This window comes from Octopus sinensis, unplaced genomic scaffold (genome assembly GCF_006345805.1).
Source record: "Octopus sinensis unplaced genomic scaffold, ASM634580v1 Contig10970, whole genome shotgun sequence".
Lineage (NCBI taxonomy): Eukaryota > Metazoa > Mollusca > Cephalopoda > Octopoda > Octopodidae > Octopus > Octopus sinensis.
The window spans coordinates 93,671-112,387 of NW_021832232.1; the positions used below are offsets into that span (position 1 = coordinate 93,671).

Here is an 18,717-nt window from a genome sequence, read left to right on the forward strand (position 1 = left end):
CTCAATCGGAGAACTGCTCTTGCCACTGCTCTGGCCAATCCTGTCTTCCGAGCTCACGTGATGGTTGGAGAGGACACCACCCACCTGTTGAAGTATGATTGGTGGAGTATTTCTGTTCTTTGGGCAGTCCGTGGGATAGTTTGTTCATTTGGAGGATATTCTGTTTTCCATTTGTCCTCCTCAGGTACTGTCTTTCCACACTCCGCTGGATATTGTGTGGGCGGACTATGGGGAGAGAGGACAAGTTGTATTTGATTCGCAAGAATTTTGGATGTGATGAGACCTTCTGGGCGGTAACAGGCTTTTTTATATTCCAGATTATTCCTGATCAACTTAAAAACGAGTTTCTGGCTCAGGAAATGTGGATTCCACAGAATTTTAATGTTTACTTTTTTTAGTAGTCGTAGAAGTGGCTTCAAGGTCGATCCAAAGGAAGGAAAAAGTCCAAATCAAAAAAACGTTATAATTAGTCAAATATTTTCTTTATTATTTAATTTTATACTCCTGAATACTTGTTGACTATTCCAATTTTCCTTAATGATTATCCCACAATATCAACAAGTCATTTCCAACTACATTTGGTCTTCTTTCTATCAGTTAGTTTGCCAGCTCAATGTACTCAAAGATTGCAAAGCTATAATATTTATAATCTGTGTCGGGATAGTGTTGTTCCGTAGCTCTGCTTCGTTGATACTAGTTTTCATACAAATTTACTCGATAAGTTATTTTCTGCTAAATAAATTTATTATTTTTTTCGCAAATTATTGACCAGTTTCTTAGAATCTCGTTGTTTTTAGGAATAAATCAAGATATTAGAAAATTTTATTATTTTTTAACTATTACTGCCTAAAGTAAAAACATAATGATTTGGGACTAATCAATAATAGATGTAACTAAGGGCGAAACAAGATCTACGAAATAGGCACATTCTTAATTTGTGATTTTTACTGAATAAATTAAAATTTGTTAAAAAATTTGCCTTTGGGGTATGTCTCGTAAATTCCCGATTATTTAATTAAAAAAATAGTTACGGCTAACAACACTAGAATATGAAGGTAACTAAAATTATTAAAATATTAATTATTTCATGTTTATTTTAAATCAAGCTCAATCAATTTGTTGCTTAGAAGTCAATTTAAACAAACTTCAAATGAATTTATTTGTGAGTTTTGATTCGTTTTATAAAATAAACTCTTATGCTTTAAATTTGCAGGAATTAAAAAATCTTGAAGGACAGCTTTGTTATTTTCAAGATCAAAAAAGAATAATTGGTAAATTTTATTTGTTTAAAGTTAAAGATTTTGTTATCGTATATAAAAATAGCGACAAAGAACATACAACTACTCGAGAGTTTTTTCTGAAAGAATTACAGCTAATGGGACTCGAAATAGAATCGGTCATAAATTGCAAATATTTTAAGGAAAATTCTACATTCGAAAGGACATTTGTAAAAATATTTACACCATTTGAAATAATGTGCAAATACGCAGAACTAATGAAATTTCCAATATCAGTCGAGGTTTGGCATTGCAATTTCATGTTCCAGTCGCGGACGAGTTACCAAGGAAAAACTTTAATCAAAAGGTTTGTAAGTCAAAAGAATTTTAAAACGCGGTCGAAAACAATCAGTGTCCCCTTTATAAATCGTTATCGAGACAAGTGCGTGTCTGATTGACCGTCTAGATACATTGGTATTAACAATCAAGATACATTTTTCTCTCTTAAGCAGAGGCAGAGAATAACTTGGGAAATCATATCTGAGTGCAGATGCGACGTGAGTGACCCCTCGACTGTTGGGATCAACCATTTGATCAAGATGAACGTGTTTGAAGCTGCTTATCCTCTTCATGATGTGATCAAACTATTTTTTGCATCACCAGAATAGAGATCGGATTCTGCTTTTTCTGTCAAAGGAATCTTGCGCAAATCATGGGCGTCATTCAGCAAAATTTATTCTAAGCAGCCCCTCAAATATATTCGGCACTATTTCGGGGAAAATGTAGCTATGTATTTTTCGTGGCTAGGTACAAACTGATTGTCGTTTTTCAGGGTTTTACACGTCATTTTTGGCTACGGGGGCATTGATAGGAGTCATAGTCATCATATACGGCGCCGTCACGTCGAGTGACTTTATTCCCCTGTATTTATTTGGAAAAGACACACGACTAGAAATGACATTTGCTACGGAAATTACACTATTTGCTCAATTTGTGACACATGTTCAAATTGGAATTTAAGCGACTATTGCACTGAAAATAAAATTGGATATTTGTTTGACAACGACGGGACAATTTTGTATTCTGTGTTTATCACAATTTCGGGTAATTTGTTGCATTTTTATGTAATTTAGCAATAATTTTTTTAGAACTTTGGAAAAGACAGAGTAGACTAAATGCTCATCTTTGGGAATGTGACATTGTCGACACAGAAAATGTATTTTTATCAATAAATTTTTAGAAGAAAATCCGGCCTCAATATGCGGCTAAATCCAAATCGAAGAAAACAAATCCCGTGACTGGCCAATTAGAGCCATTCATCAAAGCATCAAAAATTATAAGAAAAAAAATTATTTCTTGGTCATTTCTCTTATTCATGGTTAATACGCGAATCAATATTGCTTGTAAATAAATCAATGCCCTTGCCATAGGGAAAAATGCCTATAACATTTCCACGTAAATTATCACTTAACATAATTGATTAAATATGTTGATTTAGGTTGTTAATGTCTTGATCTCTGGGATTTCTGTGATTGTGTATCGCTCTACGATTTCCGCCGTAATTGCAAAAAACAACAGTAACGTCCACAAGTGGTCGCGACTGATTGCTTCCTTAACAGGAGCGACGATAAGTTTTATAATCATAAAATTGTTGAGTCTTGTTTACATGATACTTGCAAAGAAACTGACTCAATGGGGTTTGATAATTAAAATGAATATTTATAGAAATGCACAAGACTCAAGAAAATTTTGAAAACAATTATGCAGTAAAAGGATTCATATTTCAATTTGTCAATTTTTGTTCTCCTTTAATCTACATTGCATTCTTCAAGGGAAGGTTTACTGGATACCCAGGACACTACAACAAAATTTTTGGGACTAGATTGGAACAAGTAAATCGATTTATAACCAAATAATTAACCAGTGCAGTGAAAACGGCTGCATGTACGATTTAGGTATCCAACTCGGAATCATTCTTATTGGTACACACGTTGTCAATAATATTTGCGAAGTTCTAATTCCGTGAGAATTTAAACTATAAAAATATTAGATTTATTAAAAAACGGATTAAAACAAACCGAAAGTTGACTCCTGTTTCAGAAATCTGGGAAAAAAATTATTTTCTTGCCGAATATCCCGGACTGTTTGACGAATATTTGGAAATGGGTGAAAATCACTTTTAATTCGCTAGTTTTGCAATTTGGATTAGTTACAATGTTCGCAATGGCATTACCGATTCTGCCTCTTTTTTCTCTGATCAACAACATGCTCGAAATCAGAATTGACGCTTTCAAATTTATGAATTTCTACAGACGACCAATTGCAGAAAGACGCAAAAATATTGGAATTTGGAACGAAATTCTGAACATTTTAGTCAGGATGAGCGTCCTAGTTAACGTAGTAGTCTGATTGATAACATTGTAGGCACTACTAATTGCATTCACATCCACTTTTTTAGAAAGAGTGCTTTATAGATATGAGTATAATCCCCAGTTGCAAGGATATGTGAATATGAGCTTGGCCACTCACGTCGATTCAAATGGTCAAATCTGCAGGTTTTACAAACCTACTCTTCATTTTGAAGATATCATGGATTAAGAGATCAAAATGGAATTCATACAACTTATTATTGGAAATTGGTAACGATTCGACTGATTTTTATAATTGTTTTCGAAGTTGAATTCATTTTCGTATTATTTATAGAAAACAATATTTTCAATCCAAAAAGTGATTGATGTATTAGTCCCCGACATCCCCAAACATATCTTGATTGAGAAAAAAAGAAAGAAATATTTAGCCCAAACATGTTATAACCAAATTTGGTTGGAGTAAGTTCTTGCTTTAGTTTATATTTAATAGAATTGGGGACGACATCAAAAAACGTGGAAATCAGAATAATAAATAAAAGTATACTAACATAGATAACAACCAAATAATATTTATTTATCAATTTTAACTATTTTTGACTATGAAATTTCATTAATAACACATGAAAATCAATTACGTGTGCCTAAAATCATATTTTGTTTGCAAAAAGTTTTTGGACTGATTTAACATTTATTAACAAAAATTTATGAATAAACACAGCAATCAAAAATAAAACCGGCAGAAAATGTTACCATATTTAAAAATGCATTATTCTCTACAAACATACTCCAAAATATCTCCCAGGCGATCAGAACAGACATTTTCGGATATCATCTCAGCAGCGACTATCTTAAGATTGTATCCCATTCTTGTCCTGCACACATAGTACATGTAATCTTGACACAAATAATGAAAAAGTTGGAAATTCCACAAAACCGACGACCGAAGAATAACCAGTTCTCGAACCACCAAAGCCCTATAAATCAGACCATCAAAACTTACAAAAACAAAGACCAACATGAAATCAAAGTTCGATAACTATTTTCATCAGGAAACCGAACGAAAATATCAATGACGTCCAAAACCCATTTTTGCCATTCAGTCAAATTCATAAAAAGTTTAACTCCCGCGAAAAAATGATCTTGAATTGAGACAAGAACCTCTTCCTCGCACCTTAACGACCATTTCATTTGAGTCTATGAATCAACAGAAAAATAGACTCGAATATGATCAAAATCTATCGCAGCAATCTCTTTAATCATAATTTCGTTTTCTCCACCACAGTCGCCTATTTTTTGTACGTTTTTTGACAGAATTTTCAAGGATAGTCGTACTTTATAAAAATTCACAAAGGAGGACGCAACACTGCACTATTTTGTAAACGGCACACCCGATACTACTTTAATGGTCATAAGGAGAGGACTGGAGAGACACATCAACACGGACTTTGTTTGTTCCTTGACTTGTTGAGAAAAAGTGTGGTACCCATCAAACAATCCTTAAATATTATCTATCAATTACCGGATGCAAGGTCGTCGGGGATGAACGAATCGAGCAAATGTTGGAAGAACAGACAATCAGTCTGGAATATAAATGAAAGAATAAATTTTCTTTTAATCAGGGAATTCAAATCAGTTTTTTGCAGTCTGTGCATTAAAAACAAATAAAAACTTTGCCTCTCCCAGCGAGAATTCCCCATTCCAAAAAAGCCTCCAAACTTCAAAAACAGCAGGAAACTGACGGTTGATAAAATGTTCATAACTTTTCTATAACACATCAAACCAAAAAACAACAGCCAAGTGATTTTTGTATAAGGATACAAAGACAAACGCATCCTCCGAGCAAAAAGGTGGCACAGTGAAGGGAATATTTGGAAATCGAGCCAAATGTGAACACGGAGAATTTAAAGACGCCTCTTTTAACTTCACAGACTCGTTTTCCCGAATATCCAATCCCATAGAAGAGACCTTTTGTCGAATTCCGTAGTAGTGGTATTTGGAATTACCTCTGAAAACTAAAAAATCAAGGCCAACCGAGTCCCCAGTCTCCTTGTCGAAATTGGAGAAAAAGTGTTTCTTACGAGTTTCCCAAAAGATGCTTGGTTCATTGCGGTTTCTCCCCGCATGTTGCAGTAATTCATATACATAATATAAATAGTGCTCCGAGCAATGGAAGCCCCCTCGGAATATTCAAACTTTTCGGTGAGCCATTTAGACTAGAAATTGTAAAATCCATAATAACCGTTTCTTTGAAATTGGGATTGATTTCTTGGGAGTTGTCGGACTGTTTTGGAGTGTTGTTGACAGGGAAGTCTGGAATGAATACATTCTTAAGAAAATAAAATTAAAATCGTACGGGAGCGGAGAATATATATTTAATGTCCGTTGGTTGGTGTTGTGGTTCGTATTCTGGAAAATTATTTCTAAATGTCTATGAGAGTTATAAATACGTCCAGTCATTAATTTCTGTGGGATTATAATTTTGAGTAATTTGTGAGGGAATGCAGTAAGGCTCATATCGAGAACGAGAAGGCGGCTCGTGATTTAGAGAATTAGTTTACCCTGTATTTATGATTATATGGCTGATTAGTCATTTTTAATCTAAAAATATTGCTTTATTTGTTCTTAGGTTACCAAGGTTACACAGATAAAGTATTTGAATTACAAAAATTATATTTTCATATATACTAAATATTGAATAAATAATTTAATAATTATTACGATTATTGCAATATCTGTCCTAACCGGTATCCCGTGAGGGTGGAGCCCTCAGATCTCAACAGAAAGATGACAGGAGGCCGACAGCGTCTGGCCTTCCCGTACAAGTAAAGCGATCGTCTGAAAAATCCTCTGACACTTTTGCGTCAACATGCCTTCTCGCGTTCGCGATCGAGACAACGGCGACGAAAGCTGAGATTCGCAAAACCAATAAATACGGATCTCTTTCGGACAGATTCATTTTCGAACCAGCGTCACTTGCCGAGAGAGGCCGTCGCCTCGGATAAATTAGAAAAGACCACACAAGCACAATTGGCTCTTTGAGTCTGTCTCAATAGCAGTTCTTAGGGGGAATAGTTTCTCAATTCTCTCTGCGGGTAGTATTTGATTTCCTTTTGTTTCGTATTAAAAATTTTTTTATTACACAAAATCTGTCCTAATATACATCAAATAATCTACTTACAAGTATTGAAGATATTTCAACTCTGATATATTCCTCGCAATGTTTATATCGACAAATTACAATGAAAGATCCAATTAAATCGAATTGGAAACAGAATCCAAAATAAAATTGAGTCTTTGACTGAAATGGATATATTAATCTACTATCAAAGACGAATAAAAGAAGAAAGTCATTGACATAAATTTAACTCAGTCAATTTATTTAGAGCAATCAATAAACATCCTCTATCACTGTGCAATTACTATATTGGCCTCATTGACTTGGAACCTCCTCTTTGCTTCCGATCCGCCTCCTTCTGCCAGACTTATAGGCCAGGATACAGCGTCCGTATTCTCGACAGGTTCCTCTGATGTCTCGTGGTGGCTGCTTTCTCCACTTAGTCGTTCATTGATTGGATGATTCACCGCCGTAGCTAAGAGTTTATATTCCGGACAATGCTCTCCGGGGTTTTTTTGATCACGATTGTCTGAACATAAGCACGAGTTGAATCATGGACTTGTATTGGATACTATTCCATCCCATGTGAGAACCAGTGGTACGACGTTTACATTTGCATTGTGGATTGACTTCAATCGTATTTATGTAATTGCCAAAAAAATCATATTTATGTAATTTCTCGACATAAGTTGCAGTCCTGAACCACACACAGCATTCCCTCTGACCTTGGAGAGTTATTCCCATGAGATAACCACCAGGACGATTCCTTCAGATCCATGTCTAAATCATCATAGCAATTAAACAAAATCGAGTGAAGTGGCTTTTTTCGTATCTGTTCAATTAAGTGCTTTCCTTGCAAATCCTTCAGTTTGAGGCTTTCCGGAGTTGCAAATTGGTCTTTTCTGCATAGGAATTCCTTGATAGTGGCCATGAGTGTTTTCTTTGATCTGACGGCCTTCAGGATTCCTTCTCTTCTCAAACAATTTTTTGTTTATACATTTTGTTACAAGTTTATATAAATTTGCCATGCAAGTAATTGGTTTCAGGTCCTTAGGTGAGTCAAAAATTTCTTTTTTGATATAAGATAAATAATTCTGGTATAAAACCACTCATCAGGTGTGTATTTTCTAAAAATCACCAGTTGTGTCCTCGACACCAGTGACCCGAATATCTAATAAAATCGAATCCCACACGGACTCTTGTTTTACCCAAATACTCTCCCAGAATGAAAGACACTGACTCTGGTCAAACATAAACTCCGTATTCTTCTTTTTCTCAGGCAAGTTTCTGTAGAACTGCCTTCTGTTAAGCTCAAAACACATATTGTCCCTCCGGAATTTTTTCCTTGTTTCATGGGTTGCCAGTTTTTTCCGGGTGACATCATGGATGCAGGTGACAATTCTAAATAAGTCTCCTTTTATGGCCTTCCTGTATCCATATTAGCTCAAAATGTCTCTCAATTCATTGCTGAATGATTTACTCGTTTTGTTATTGTTAGTTACTTCCTAAGTTTGTCAAGCTTCGCGTTCATAATTCTGATCCACTCACTTCTTTGACTGATGCGGTGGGTTTTTGGCCAGGATGTCAGCAATGTCATTAAGATTAGCCGGTTGATTTGCTTTCATAAATTCTCCAATCGAAGCATTTATGCCAGTCAAAATTTCTTTATCAAGAAGCTGATAGGGAACTTTCCTGGTCGGCGTCCGTAAATCGCGTGGAATTAATTTTACTTGTTCGATTTGAAATTAAACTCAATTAAGCAATTTCCTGAAAGAGAAATTTCCGTTTTAGAAGACATATTTTTCTGGGTTTCCCCAGATAGATATGAGTCCTCCTTCATACTACTCCTCACAAGTGACTTCACATTCAATATTGATTTAGTGGTCTGAAACTTTTCATTGAACGCCCTTGTTATATGAAGCCATCCACCGCGAGGAATTCTTCCAAATCTTTGTCTGGCGGAGTGAACCACTTCTGTGGCCCACTTTGTCGGCTGCAAAGTGAGCAGGCCTTCGGGGCCTACTAAAAGAATTAAAATATATCCAATCTGATAATATAAAAAATAAATTTTAAAATACTATTGCTAAGAAACGGAATCAATCGAGGTAAATAAAACAGAATGAACGACAAAATTCAGCAAAAATATGTCAGCAAAGTTGGATCAGAAATAACCACCATTGAAAGCTTAGACATATCACCTTTTTTGCAGGTTTATTTATTAAAATAGTTCGAGATATTAAATTTACATTGCAACAAGATAGCCAGAATTAGTGGTTTAGACAAAACCCAGTTCTTACAAAGTCTGGATTTGTCTGGCAACCAAATTACAAAAATAACAGGCCTTAATTGTCTCAACAATCTCCGGAATCTGAACTTGGCTTGTAATCTCATTACTTGTATCGAGAACCTCAGCAATCAACGGTAACAATGCTATTGATTTTGACAGGCTTTTAACTAATTTAAATCTTTCTTACAATGACATTCATTTGGTGGATGGGTTGTCGGTTTTTTCAAACAAAAACTACTCACTTCAATGTCTCCTTCTCCACGGAAACCAGATTTCGGGAATTGAACGATTCAAATCGACAGTCGAGGGTTGTCGGACACTCAAGACTTTGACTCTTTCTTATGACGGTGTCTCCAACCCAATTTGTCTTGAAAAGGGTAAGGATTAGATTTTGACTAATTTAAGGATATCGTGACAAAATCGTGGGAATGTCTCAAATAGACAACATTGATGGACATTCGAGAACCGGGAAAAATCAAATTGAGATTCACAACGACTATATTAATGCCATATTTTCTTCGGATGAAACAACTGTATTTTATGGCCAAAATCTTTTAGATTGACGGCACATTATCAGCAATAACACAGGATTCGGACATTTCATTATCAGAATACTCAAAACATTCCCACAAAGAGCCTTCCAGGGATCGGCAAGCCCAGATCATTAAATGCTATGACAAATCTTGTGAAGTTGACATTTTACCTAAAGATTGCTCGACTAAAAGTGAAACTGATAATAAAAATGAACAAAAAATTGAAAATGAAAACGAAATCATTGACAGTAAATCTGACGAAAAAAATAGAAACATGATTCTTAGTTGCTATAATGTTGACCTATGGGTGACCTTTGTTTTTAGGCACTGACAAACGATTTGGAAAGGGAGCGAGAACGTCGAATTGGAGCCGAGAAATTAAATTCAAAGCTTACACACGCCATGAATTTACTTAATGAAAAAAGTAAGATTTTTAATTTTATTTAAGTTACAAAAACAACAAAACAACTCTTAAAATATAGTTCTACTAATTCCGAGTTAAAAAAATATTTGGAGGAACAAGTCAAAAAATACAATGAACTTGATGAAAAATATATTGCAGAAAAGGTTTTTAGAATTTTTTATTAATTGCCAACAAGGAAGCAGTAAAACAAAAATCACTAAAAATAGAGGAATTGTTGAGTAGTCTATCAGAGTATAAAGAAGCCACAACCACTTTGGAACAATCACTAATTACCAGAGACGCACAAATCGCAAGAGACAGTGCAACCCGAGTACCAAAATAAATTAAACATTTTTAGATGAAAGTCGAAAATGAAAAAACAATCGAGGTGAAAGCAAGTCGACGAGAAGTTGATTTATTGACGTGTAATAACGAAAAACTTAAAAAACAAATAACAACTTTGCAACAAGTCATTGCAAACAGAGAACAAGAATTTCAGTCAAATTTTGTAATTTTTAATTTTTATAGAAAACAAAAGGAAGGATTGTATTCTATAGACAGCAAGGACTTTGAAAAAATTTTACAAGATAAAATTTGTTCTACAAAATCCTTTTACTCGCAAAAAATGGCCGAAAAAGACCAAAAGTAAAAAATAAAAAACATTTTTTTAGAATCAAAGAACTTGAAATGTCAATTCAAAAACAGAAGGAAGAGTATATTCTCAATATCGAAGAAGAAAACCAAAAGCAGTACGAAGTAATAATTAATTATATATTCTTTTAGCTTCAAAATGCATTCAAGACTAAATGTCTTCAAAATGCAGACATGGAAAGGGCAATGGAAAATTACAAAACTAGAGAAAGCCAATCTGTTTCGCTTATAGCAGAACTTTCCAACGTTCGATTAAATTAACTTGACTTTTCAGGTGGTCAGGGAACAACAAAAGCGACATCTCGATTCGACAAATCAAACACACCGCACAAATGAAGATCTTAAAGTTTTTTGAAAATATTTAATGATATTGAAGAAAACCAGCAAAGACTTTGAAGATCTTTTGCATAAACATAAAATTCTAGTCAGTCAAAATGAGGAAACCAAAAAAGTGTTTTGTTATTTAACAATTCTGAAGAGCAAAATTGTATTGGAGAGAAAACTAAAAGGATTGGAGGCAGTTATCGAAGGCTTAAGGGCCGAAAGGGCACTGTGGAGCAAGGAATTGGTAAACCAAGGTTTTGTCTTAAAAGTTTAACTTTTATAGGAGCAATGCTTTCAGCGAATCGAGGTCGAATCGAAATTAAAGTAGAAAATCTTGAGAAAGAACTAAAAAACAGAAAAATGCAAGAAGAGGTAAAATTCTGTACACATTTTAAAATAGAAATTAAATGATACAATTAAAATTAAAACAAAAATGTTGGATGATCAGACTGAAATTATCCGAAAACTCAAAGATGGTTTGGCTGAAAGAGATACAGAAATTAAAAAACTGACAAATCAAGTTGTTTCAACAAGCCAGGATTCAGAAATTTTTTTAAATGAGTTGGAGAAATTAAAAGTTATTCACACATAAATTAATTTTGAGGCCGAATTTGAAAAAGTCAGCGAAAGAAAAGATGCTCTTAAAATGGAAAATCAAGATTTAAACGAGGAATTGGCCGATTTTACCGAAGCATACAAGTTTTTGCCAGAAAAATAAAAATAGTGAAATCAATGAAAAGTGGGAGAAGCGAATAGAGCAAATTAAGGAATTAGAAACTAATCTCGAGGAAGGACGCCAAGTGTGGAATGAGAAAGAAAAAAAAATAAAAAACGAACGAGACAGAGCAGTAGCAGCGGCAGAGTATTCTTCAATCAAACAAACAACAAAATAGATTTGCAATTAAAAAAATGAAGGAAATCGAAACAACATACAATGAAAAATACGCTATGGACAAGCAAGAAATAGAAGAATTCCTTAAAGGCGTTGAAAACGCTAAAATGCGGCAAGTTGATGAAATAAAACAAAAAGCTGGAATTATTTGTTAACTATATTTAGAATTCTCAACTTCAACGAGAAATATTTGATCATTTAAGCAAATATAATTCATCGAGAGAGCAATTAAAAGAAAAACTCGAACAACTTGATTTATTTGTTTAAAATTTCTTGCAAAATTAGAATTGCTTGTAGCTTTATTAGTTGAAATTCAGAAGAAATTTAATTAAGCAAATACTCGTTTTTCTTTTTATTTATGAGAAATAAATTCTAGTCAACAAAAATACCTCAAACTTAAAATATAGATTTGCTGGTCGTTTTAATTTAGAGAGCTTTTGACAAAATCCAAAAACCATTTTTAGTACTCAGAACAAGGTAAAAACAAAAAAAATAATTACATGATCCCGAGTCACTTCACAAGCAAAAAATTCATTTATTCTTTCAAGCAAAAACCTCTCCAAAATTTTTGTCATGGGCAAAAAGAGACAGTTTTAAAATACGAGGGGTTATTTTTAGGTCTTCCAGGTTGCTGCATCGACCTTATCTGTTTTCACAATGAAGGTATCACAGTTTGGTTGATAGAGTAGTTGAAAATAGCTGTTAGAAAAATATATCTTTCGTCACCAAGATTTTTAATAGAATAACTGAGAGTATGTCGTTTTGTGAAATGCAAAATATCCAACACCTCTTTCTCCGACAAAAAGAAAAATGCTGACTATTTTTCGAGTTTTCTGTTTGAGAGTAGTGTGTCAAATTTCTTGCGCTCCTTATGTGATATTTTCGCATAGAAATTGATCAAGTTATCACATTCTTTCAAACATACTTCTCTGCTCATGAGTTTCATTGCCTTTTGTCACGCGCCAAATAGCTTTATACACTTCTCCTGTTTTCCGATCTAATAACAGATTAATGGTTAGTTGTCTTTCCTAACATTTAGATCGAATTACGAAATGAAACCAAGATAGTTACTATGAATAGAGTTAAAAAATGTTAAGTTTTTTGAATTTTTAGCAATTATCTTGAGTGAGTAATTAGTGTCAGACTATGTAGGTCACGCTGGTCGCCAGCGTAGTTCGCGACATATTTAAAAAATCTAATTTAATAACACATCTGGACTAATTTCCTTAATGATGCACAAGTTTTTTCAAGTTTAAAAATATGTTACATTTAAAAATCAACAAATTAAACAAGCACCCAAACAAAAATGTAAATTTATTAAATAAAATAATTTTAAAAATGAGTAATTTAGAAGATATCTGGACACATGGACCAATCCTGTTTTGCCTTGGCAGTCCAATACCCGCCGATATATCGATACATTGAAAGTCCAGTCCACTCATCTGTCATCAATTTAAACCAAAGTGGACAATGTGTGTTCAAAGCTGCTAAATGCCAGAAAAGACTTACAATGATTGTTTCTCTTATCTCGTTGCTTTTGTTCAAGACTCAGTTTAATCTGACTGGCCAAATCCCAGTTTCCTTCCTCCATACTTCGCTGATCTGGCCTCAGTCGAGAGTCCGTCGGGGCCACTCCATTTTCGTGGGCGTTCAACTGCAAAGCAAAACGACCAAAACGGTATTTATTCTCATTTTCCGGCCTAACACTAACCAACAGTCACTCACGGATATCCGACAGCACTCCACAAATCAACAAACACTCCATTCCCCTGCTCCACCCTCAAATAACTGTCCCACTCCCCCTTTAGACGCATCTGCACCACTCCACTGGCATCTTTAATATCTCCCGTCACCTACCAATCAAAAACACACAAAATGACCAGTCGGGTTATTCGGGTAGAAAAATAACTGGAGGCATGGAAGGTCAGTTTGCATGAATGTCCAGTCGTGTGATTCACCACGGTCAATTCCCCGTGATTATCAACCCACATTTTCCCCACAATAATATTATTCACGTTGATTGGCAGTCTTTTCCACGAATATGAATTGCCGCTCATCCGAAAGTGGACAACCGAATGACCTGCCATGAACAACACAAACAACCAAGGGGGATCATCCTCAAATACTTGCCTCTAAATTTATTGGAGACAGTCATTTCATGGTAGTACAGCCACTCGGCTGACTGGGTGTGTTGGGCCATGGTTGGGGGGTGGTGGGAGACTTGTTCGGCAATTGTCCTCCACCCAAGATCAGCCAGACGGTCGAATTCGTAGGTCTCGGAAAGAAGGGGGTTGAATGGTTTGTAGAAACGGTGTTTGGTGGTGGAGTAGGAGGAGACCACAAAAGCACACAAATTGGCCATTTCCATTACGGGATCAGTCGGAAATGAGGCAGCCTTGTCCAGAAGGTGGCTATATTCTAACAGTTCTGTTATTCGCTGGAGGAGGGATATTGGCTCGTTGAAGTTTATTGGGAAGGGAATTTTGGTGAGGTCCAATTCGATGAATTTTGAGATTATTGGCCACAGTTTGACCGACATTTCCAGTCGATCAGGAATTGTGGACCTCCATTTTCTATTTTCAGTGGCCGGTTTTTCGTTGTAGAAAGAAATACCGTCATCACTGGAAGTAAGTTGAGATATGATACCCAGTCTTTAATTGACAGTCCATGTCTTTAGCTACCTGCGACATTTACTCAACAATAAAATTTTGGTCACAGGAAATAAAACTTTGGAAATACATTTTTGTACTATTTTTAATTTATTTTTTATATCAAAAATATTAATTAATTATTTTTAAAATATAATAGGTTCCTCCTGTACAGCGGAGTAAAGACGCCTGTGCTTGTTTTGTTCATTCTGTATTTTGACCTGAATTAAAAAATTGTCTTTATCCTTATCTATTATTCCATCTTTTTAATTGATTTTAATATTTTCAAAATAATTTTGAGCAATATTACAATTTAGTAATTAAATAAAATAATAAACAATCTCTGTTTCGTGATGCCTGGTGGTTCCGACGTGACACAAAACAGTGAAGAAGTTGAAATAAGCGTAGAAGAACTCGTCAGACGACTTTACATCGTAAAACTATATTGACCAATAAGCAACAAGTAAAAAGGCTTTCCAGAATGAGAAGTTAGCGCCTGAATTGTTGCCACACAACGAGGAACTTGTCGCAGCCCTGATCTCCCAAATAACCCTTATTGACCAGAATATAAAATCTGTAAGAACACGTGACCTACGAGTGAGTCTTCACCAACTGGAGGCAATCCCCACCCAATAATATCGTAGAATGAGCGCCTCAAGTATTTGGTGTCGTCATATCTGCGTTGTCGCCTCAAAAAAGTATTAATATGGCTGAGAGTGCAGATCGAGGACTGCATGGAACACTACCAACAACTCGGCAACTACCATGTGCTGTCTTCCTACGAATTGGACTTTCTGAAAGGGTAGTGTTTGTGTGGAGGGCAGTTTCAACGACTTGATAAAGGGGTATATTCGGTATCATGGACTGGCCCACTTGCCGATAAACATGCGGCACTTTAAGGAATGTGAGAAGGGTGGTGAGTAGTCCTGACTGTGCAGAGTCCAATTTCCCTAAGCCGTATTTGCACAGATTTGTGTATATTCGGTGTTTGGAGAATATGGGGCAGGTGGTGTTGGGAGATCAGACAACTGGGAGGTGTGGTGTGTGCTCTTATTATCAGGAATAATATCGTCAATCTTAGTAAGGACGACCAGTTCATTATTCGTTATGACCTCATCAGAGATCTTGTCCTATCCAACCGTGTTGAACTTATTTGATTGTTTTTAATTGCTACACTCAATGTCTAATTATGTCATATTGTGTGATTAGTTGGTTTAGTCAGGCTGAGAAAATGGCTAGGGATTGTGGAGATGACTGAGTGGGACTGTTCCTGTGCTAACGTAATAATCGCTTTAACACACGTTTATTGAGTGTAGTCTGGCAAAGGAGTAAATTGTCGAGGGAAATGTTCTTTTTATTGAAAGGCGATTTTAAAATATTTGACTTTTCCTGGAAATGCTTTTTTATTGTTAAATTTAGGTTTATAATATTTTGCCTATCTTTAAAATTCATAATTTATAGGCAATTATTATTTGTAAAAGTACAACTTCTACTCCTGGAATTGATCATTAAAATTTCATCTCAGAATTTTTTTATTGAGCCATTTTTTCAAGTTAATCAATTATTGTTATAAAATTAAATTCTAATTAATCCACGCTAATTCGTTGATTGAGAGGACGAGCGAATAGACAGGCAGTTTCTCAGAATTGAAGTGAAAATTGGTATTCATAAATCGATTTACTAATTCGAAATTTGCATTTAACTCAATCGCATAGCATTTTTTAAACAAAATAAGATTTTTTAAAAATCCTTTGATTGAAGGCAATCTTTGACATAGTGAGGTAGCGATAATTGACAAAGAAAAACATTTTTTTTAATTTTTAGCGTTATTTAAGGGTCAATAAGTGTTGTCAATATTTTAAGGATTTAAAATTATTTTCAGAATCTTTTGAATTTTTCAAAAAAAATAATTAAAAGTCAAAATACTTCATATTTTATGGGTAAAAACGTAAAATACTAAAATTTATTAAGTGGTGCCATGACTTTTTGGGCCCACTGTACCTAGCTTAAATTCACTATATAATTCACTATATAAATTTAGTTTGAAAAAAGTAGCTAAGGGTCCGCAAATAAAATTCATCGGGCTGCGGTTGAGGACCTCTGCTCTAGTCTATTGGATCTACTTTAAAAATAACAATTAAAATGGTATTTTATGAAATTAACATTATTTTTGATTCATTCAAATTGAAATAAGTTTTAATTTTAACTTTAGGTTTTTTGATTGAAAAGAATTGATTAGTTTGGTTAAATAAGGAATATTTGTTGGTTAACCTATAACATTGAATAAAATATTAATTATTCGACTATATCAGAAAATGCTTTCAATACTAGGTTTGACATTAACTTGTAATATTCTATATTATAAGGATTTCTATTTTTCATGAATTTGTCACAGAGTGCAATTACAGCCATTCAAGAAGTTAGTAATAGTTTAAATTGAATATATTTAAGGAATCAGATGATACATGCGCATCCTGCATAAATGGTCTTGCGATTGGATTGCAGTTTTACGTTTGTTCAACATGTAAAATCCTTAATAGAGTCAATACTCTCCTGATCACTTTGATCCAGTAATGCGGGCGACTCAATTTTGCATGGATAGTGGACGCTGCCCAGCAGATTATGTTTCTGCTTAATCAGCACAAATTAACCTTCTCTTTCCTCAATCTTAATTATTCTCGAATAATCAATTATCTTTTTAACCAATAAAAAAATTATTTTTACTTATATTTTGTGTTTGTCCAACTTTCGTATTAGTAAAAGTGAAAATTTTAATTTTGCTGTTTCAAAAAAACAATTTTTTGTGAATTGTAATTTTCTTATTGAATCTTAATTTCACATTAAATACTTATGTTTTTCGTGAGAACAGTTAAAGACAGATTTGGAGATATTTTGAGGTTACATTTTTTGTAGGCATTCAATAATTAATATTTTACATTTGATTTATTAATGTGGTTGGAAATTTTTATTCGATTTAAATAATGTCGGGTTTGTATCAAAATTTCTTGGTTATTTTCGTTTTTTAGAGTGCAAGGAAGATTACATTTTTTTGTATTTATGGCCCCTGATTAAAAAAGTTTGAGAATAACTAGTTTATACATTTGAGTTAATTATATATATTTTGGTCTAAGACTTTTTAGATAATGTAGATTACATCCGTGTGAACCATTATATTATTTTTTCGACTTCCTTATAATGAATTGAATTAAATTTTTTTTCTCTTTTCATTGAAGCTTTCAAAACAGACCAGCATTTTTCTATTGAGTTTAGCGCTGCACTATATGGACTTGCACGTAGTATTTCAATCCCATTAAATTCTTCTTCAATTGCTATTAATTCCAGAAAATATTTGAAAATTGATCATTTAGTGATCCAAGCATTCTTTTAACCCAATTTTGACAATCTTCTTTTTAGCTTCCTCTCTGTTTCTCCCAATATAAAAATCCATTTTGTGAAATGGCACCAATAATATTAATGTACTTCCCTTTACTTGTAGGAAATTTTAAAATGCAGCGCGACCCTTTTAGAGTACGACCTTGAGTCCTTATCAGAAAGGTTCACATTTGTTTCATCAATGTAAATTATGTGTTTTGCTTGACAAATTTTTTCATTTAATTTTTTAGCATAAACACGACGTTTATGTTTATTGTCTTCGGAATTTGCAGCCACGGTTTCTTGAATTATTTTTTAACCGTAAATAGTTTTTCATTTAAATGACAATGTACCGTATTAGTTGATATCTTTATATTTGTTTGGCGGAAAAATTTATTCATAATTTCGTTTAAAGTTATTGAAAAGTTTTCTTCGAAATCATAATTTTTACATGATCGTCAGTTATTTTCGATTTCCTATATCCACCTCTTTGTTTAGATTTATCTTCGCTTCGTCTGATCCATTGTTTGGCAACAATTTAGGCGCTAACTCATTTTGAAAAGCCTTTTTTATTTGTTGCTATTAATCAATATAGTTTTACGATGTAAAGTCGTCTGACGAGTTTTTCTACTGTTATTTTAACTTCTTCACTGTTTTCTATATCCACCCCTTTATTTAGGTTTATCTTCGCTTCGACTGATCCATCCATAAGCTGTCGATTTCTTAATTCCATTTGCCTCCGCAACGGCTGCCCAATCCATGTCTTTGATAGCCTGGGATATAATTTGTTGTTTTAGTTTTACGTTAACTCTTTTTTATAATATGATTGTCATGTTGTTCCTTTTTTACACCTCTTTTAACTGAAGATTCCATTGTTCCAGAAACAAGTTAAATACTGAAATTGAA

General features: G+C 34.1%; 1 protein-coding gene and 1 long non-coding RNA gene across 2 annotated transcripts; both read left to right on the forward strand.

The window, feature by feature from the left end:
* The first annotated feature begins 227 nt into the window (after positions 1–227).
* Positions 228–3,626, forward strand: LOC118761253. Its single transcript, XM_036499019.1, has 7 exons — positions 228–293; positions 1,214–1,588; positions 1,886–2,019; positions 2,239–2,341; positions 2,716–2,914; positions 2,961–3,109; positions 3,318–3,626. The coding sequence occupies exons 1-7, from the start codon at positions 228–230 to the stop codon at positions 3,624–3,626; spliced, it is 1,335 nt and encodes a 444-aa protein (XP_036354912.1).
* A 13,045-nt stretch (positions 3,627–16,671) lies between these two features.
* LOC115228815 lies at positions 16,672–16,949 on the forward strand. The gene is made up of 3 exons (XR_003883263.1): positions 16,672–16,770; positions 16,806–16,858; positions 16,891–16,949. It is a non-coding gene; the product is annotated as an uncharacterized LOC115228815 (long non-coding RNA).
* The last annotated feature ends 1,768 nt before the right edge of the window (positions 16,950–18,717 follow it).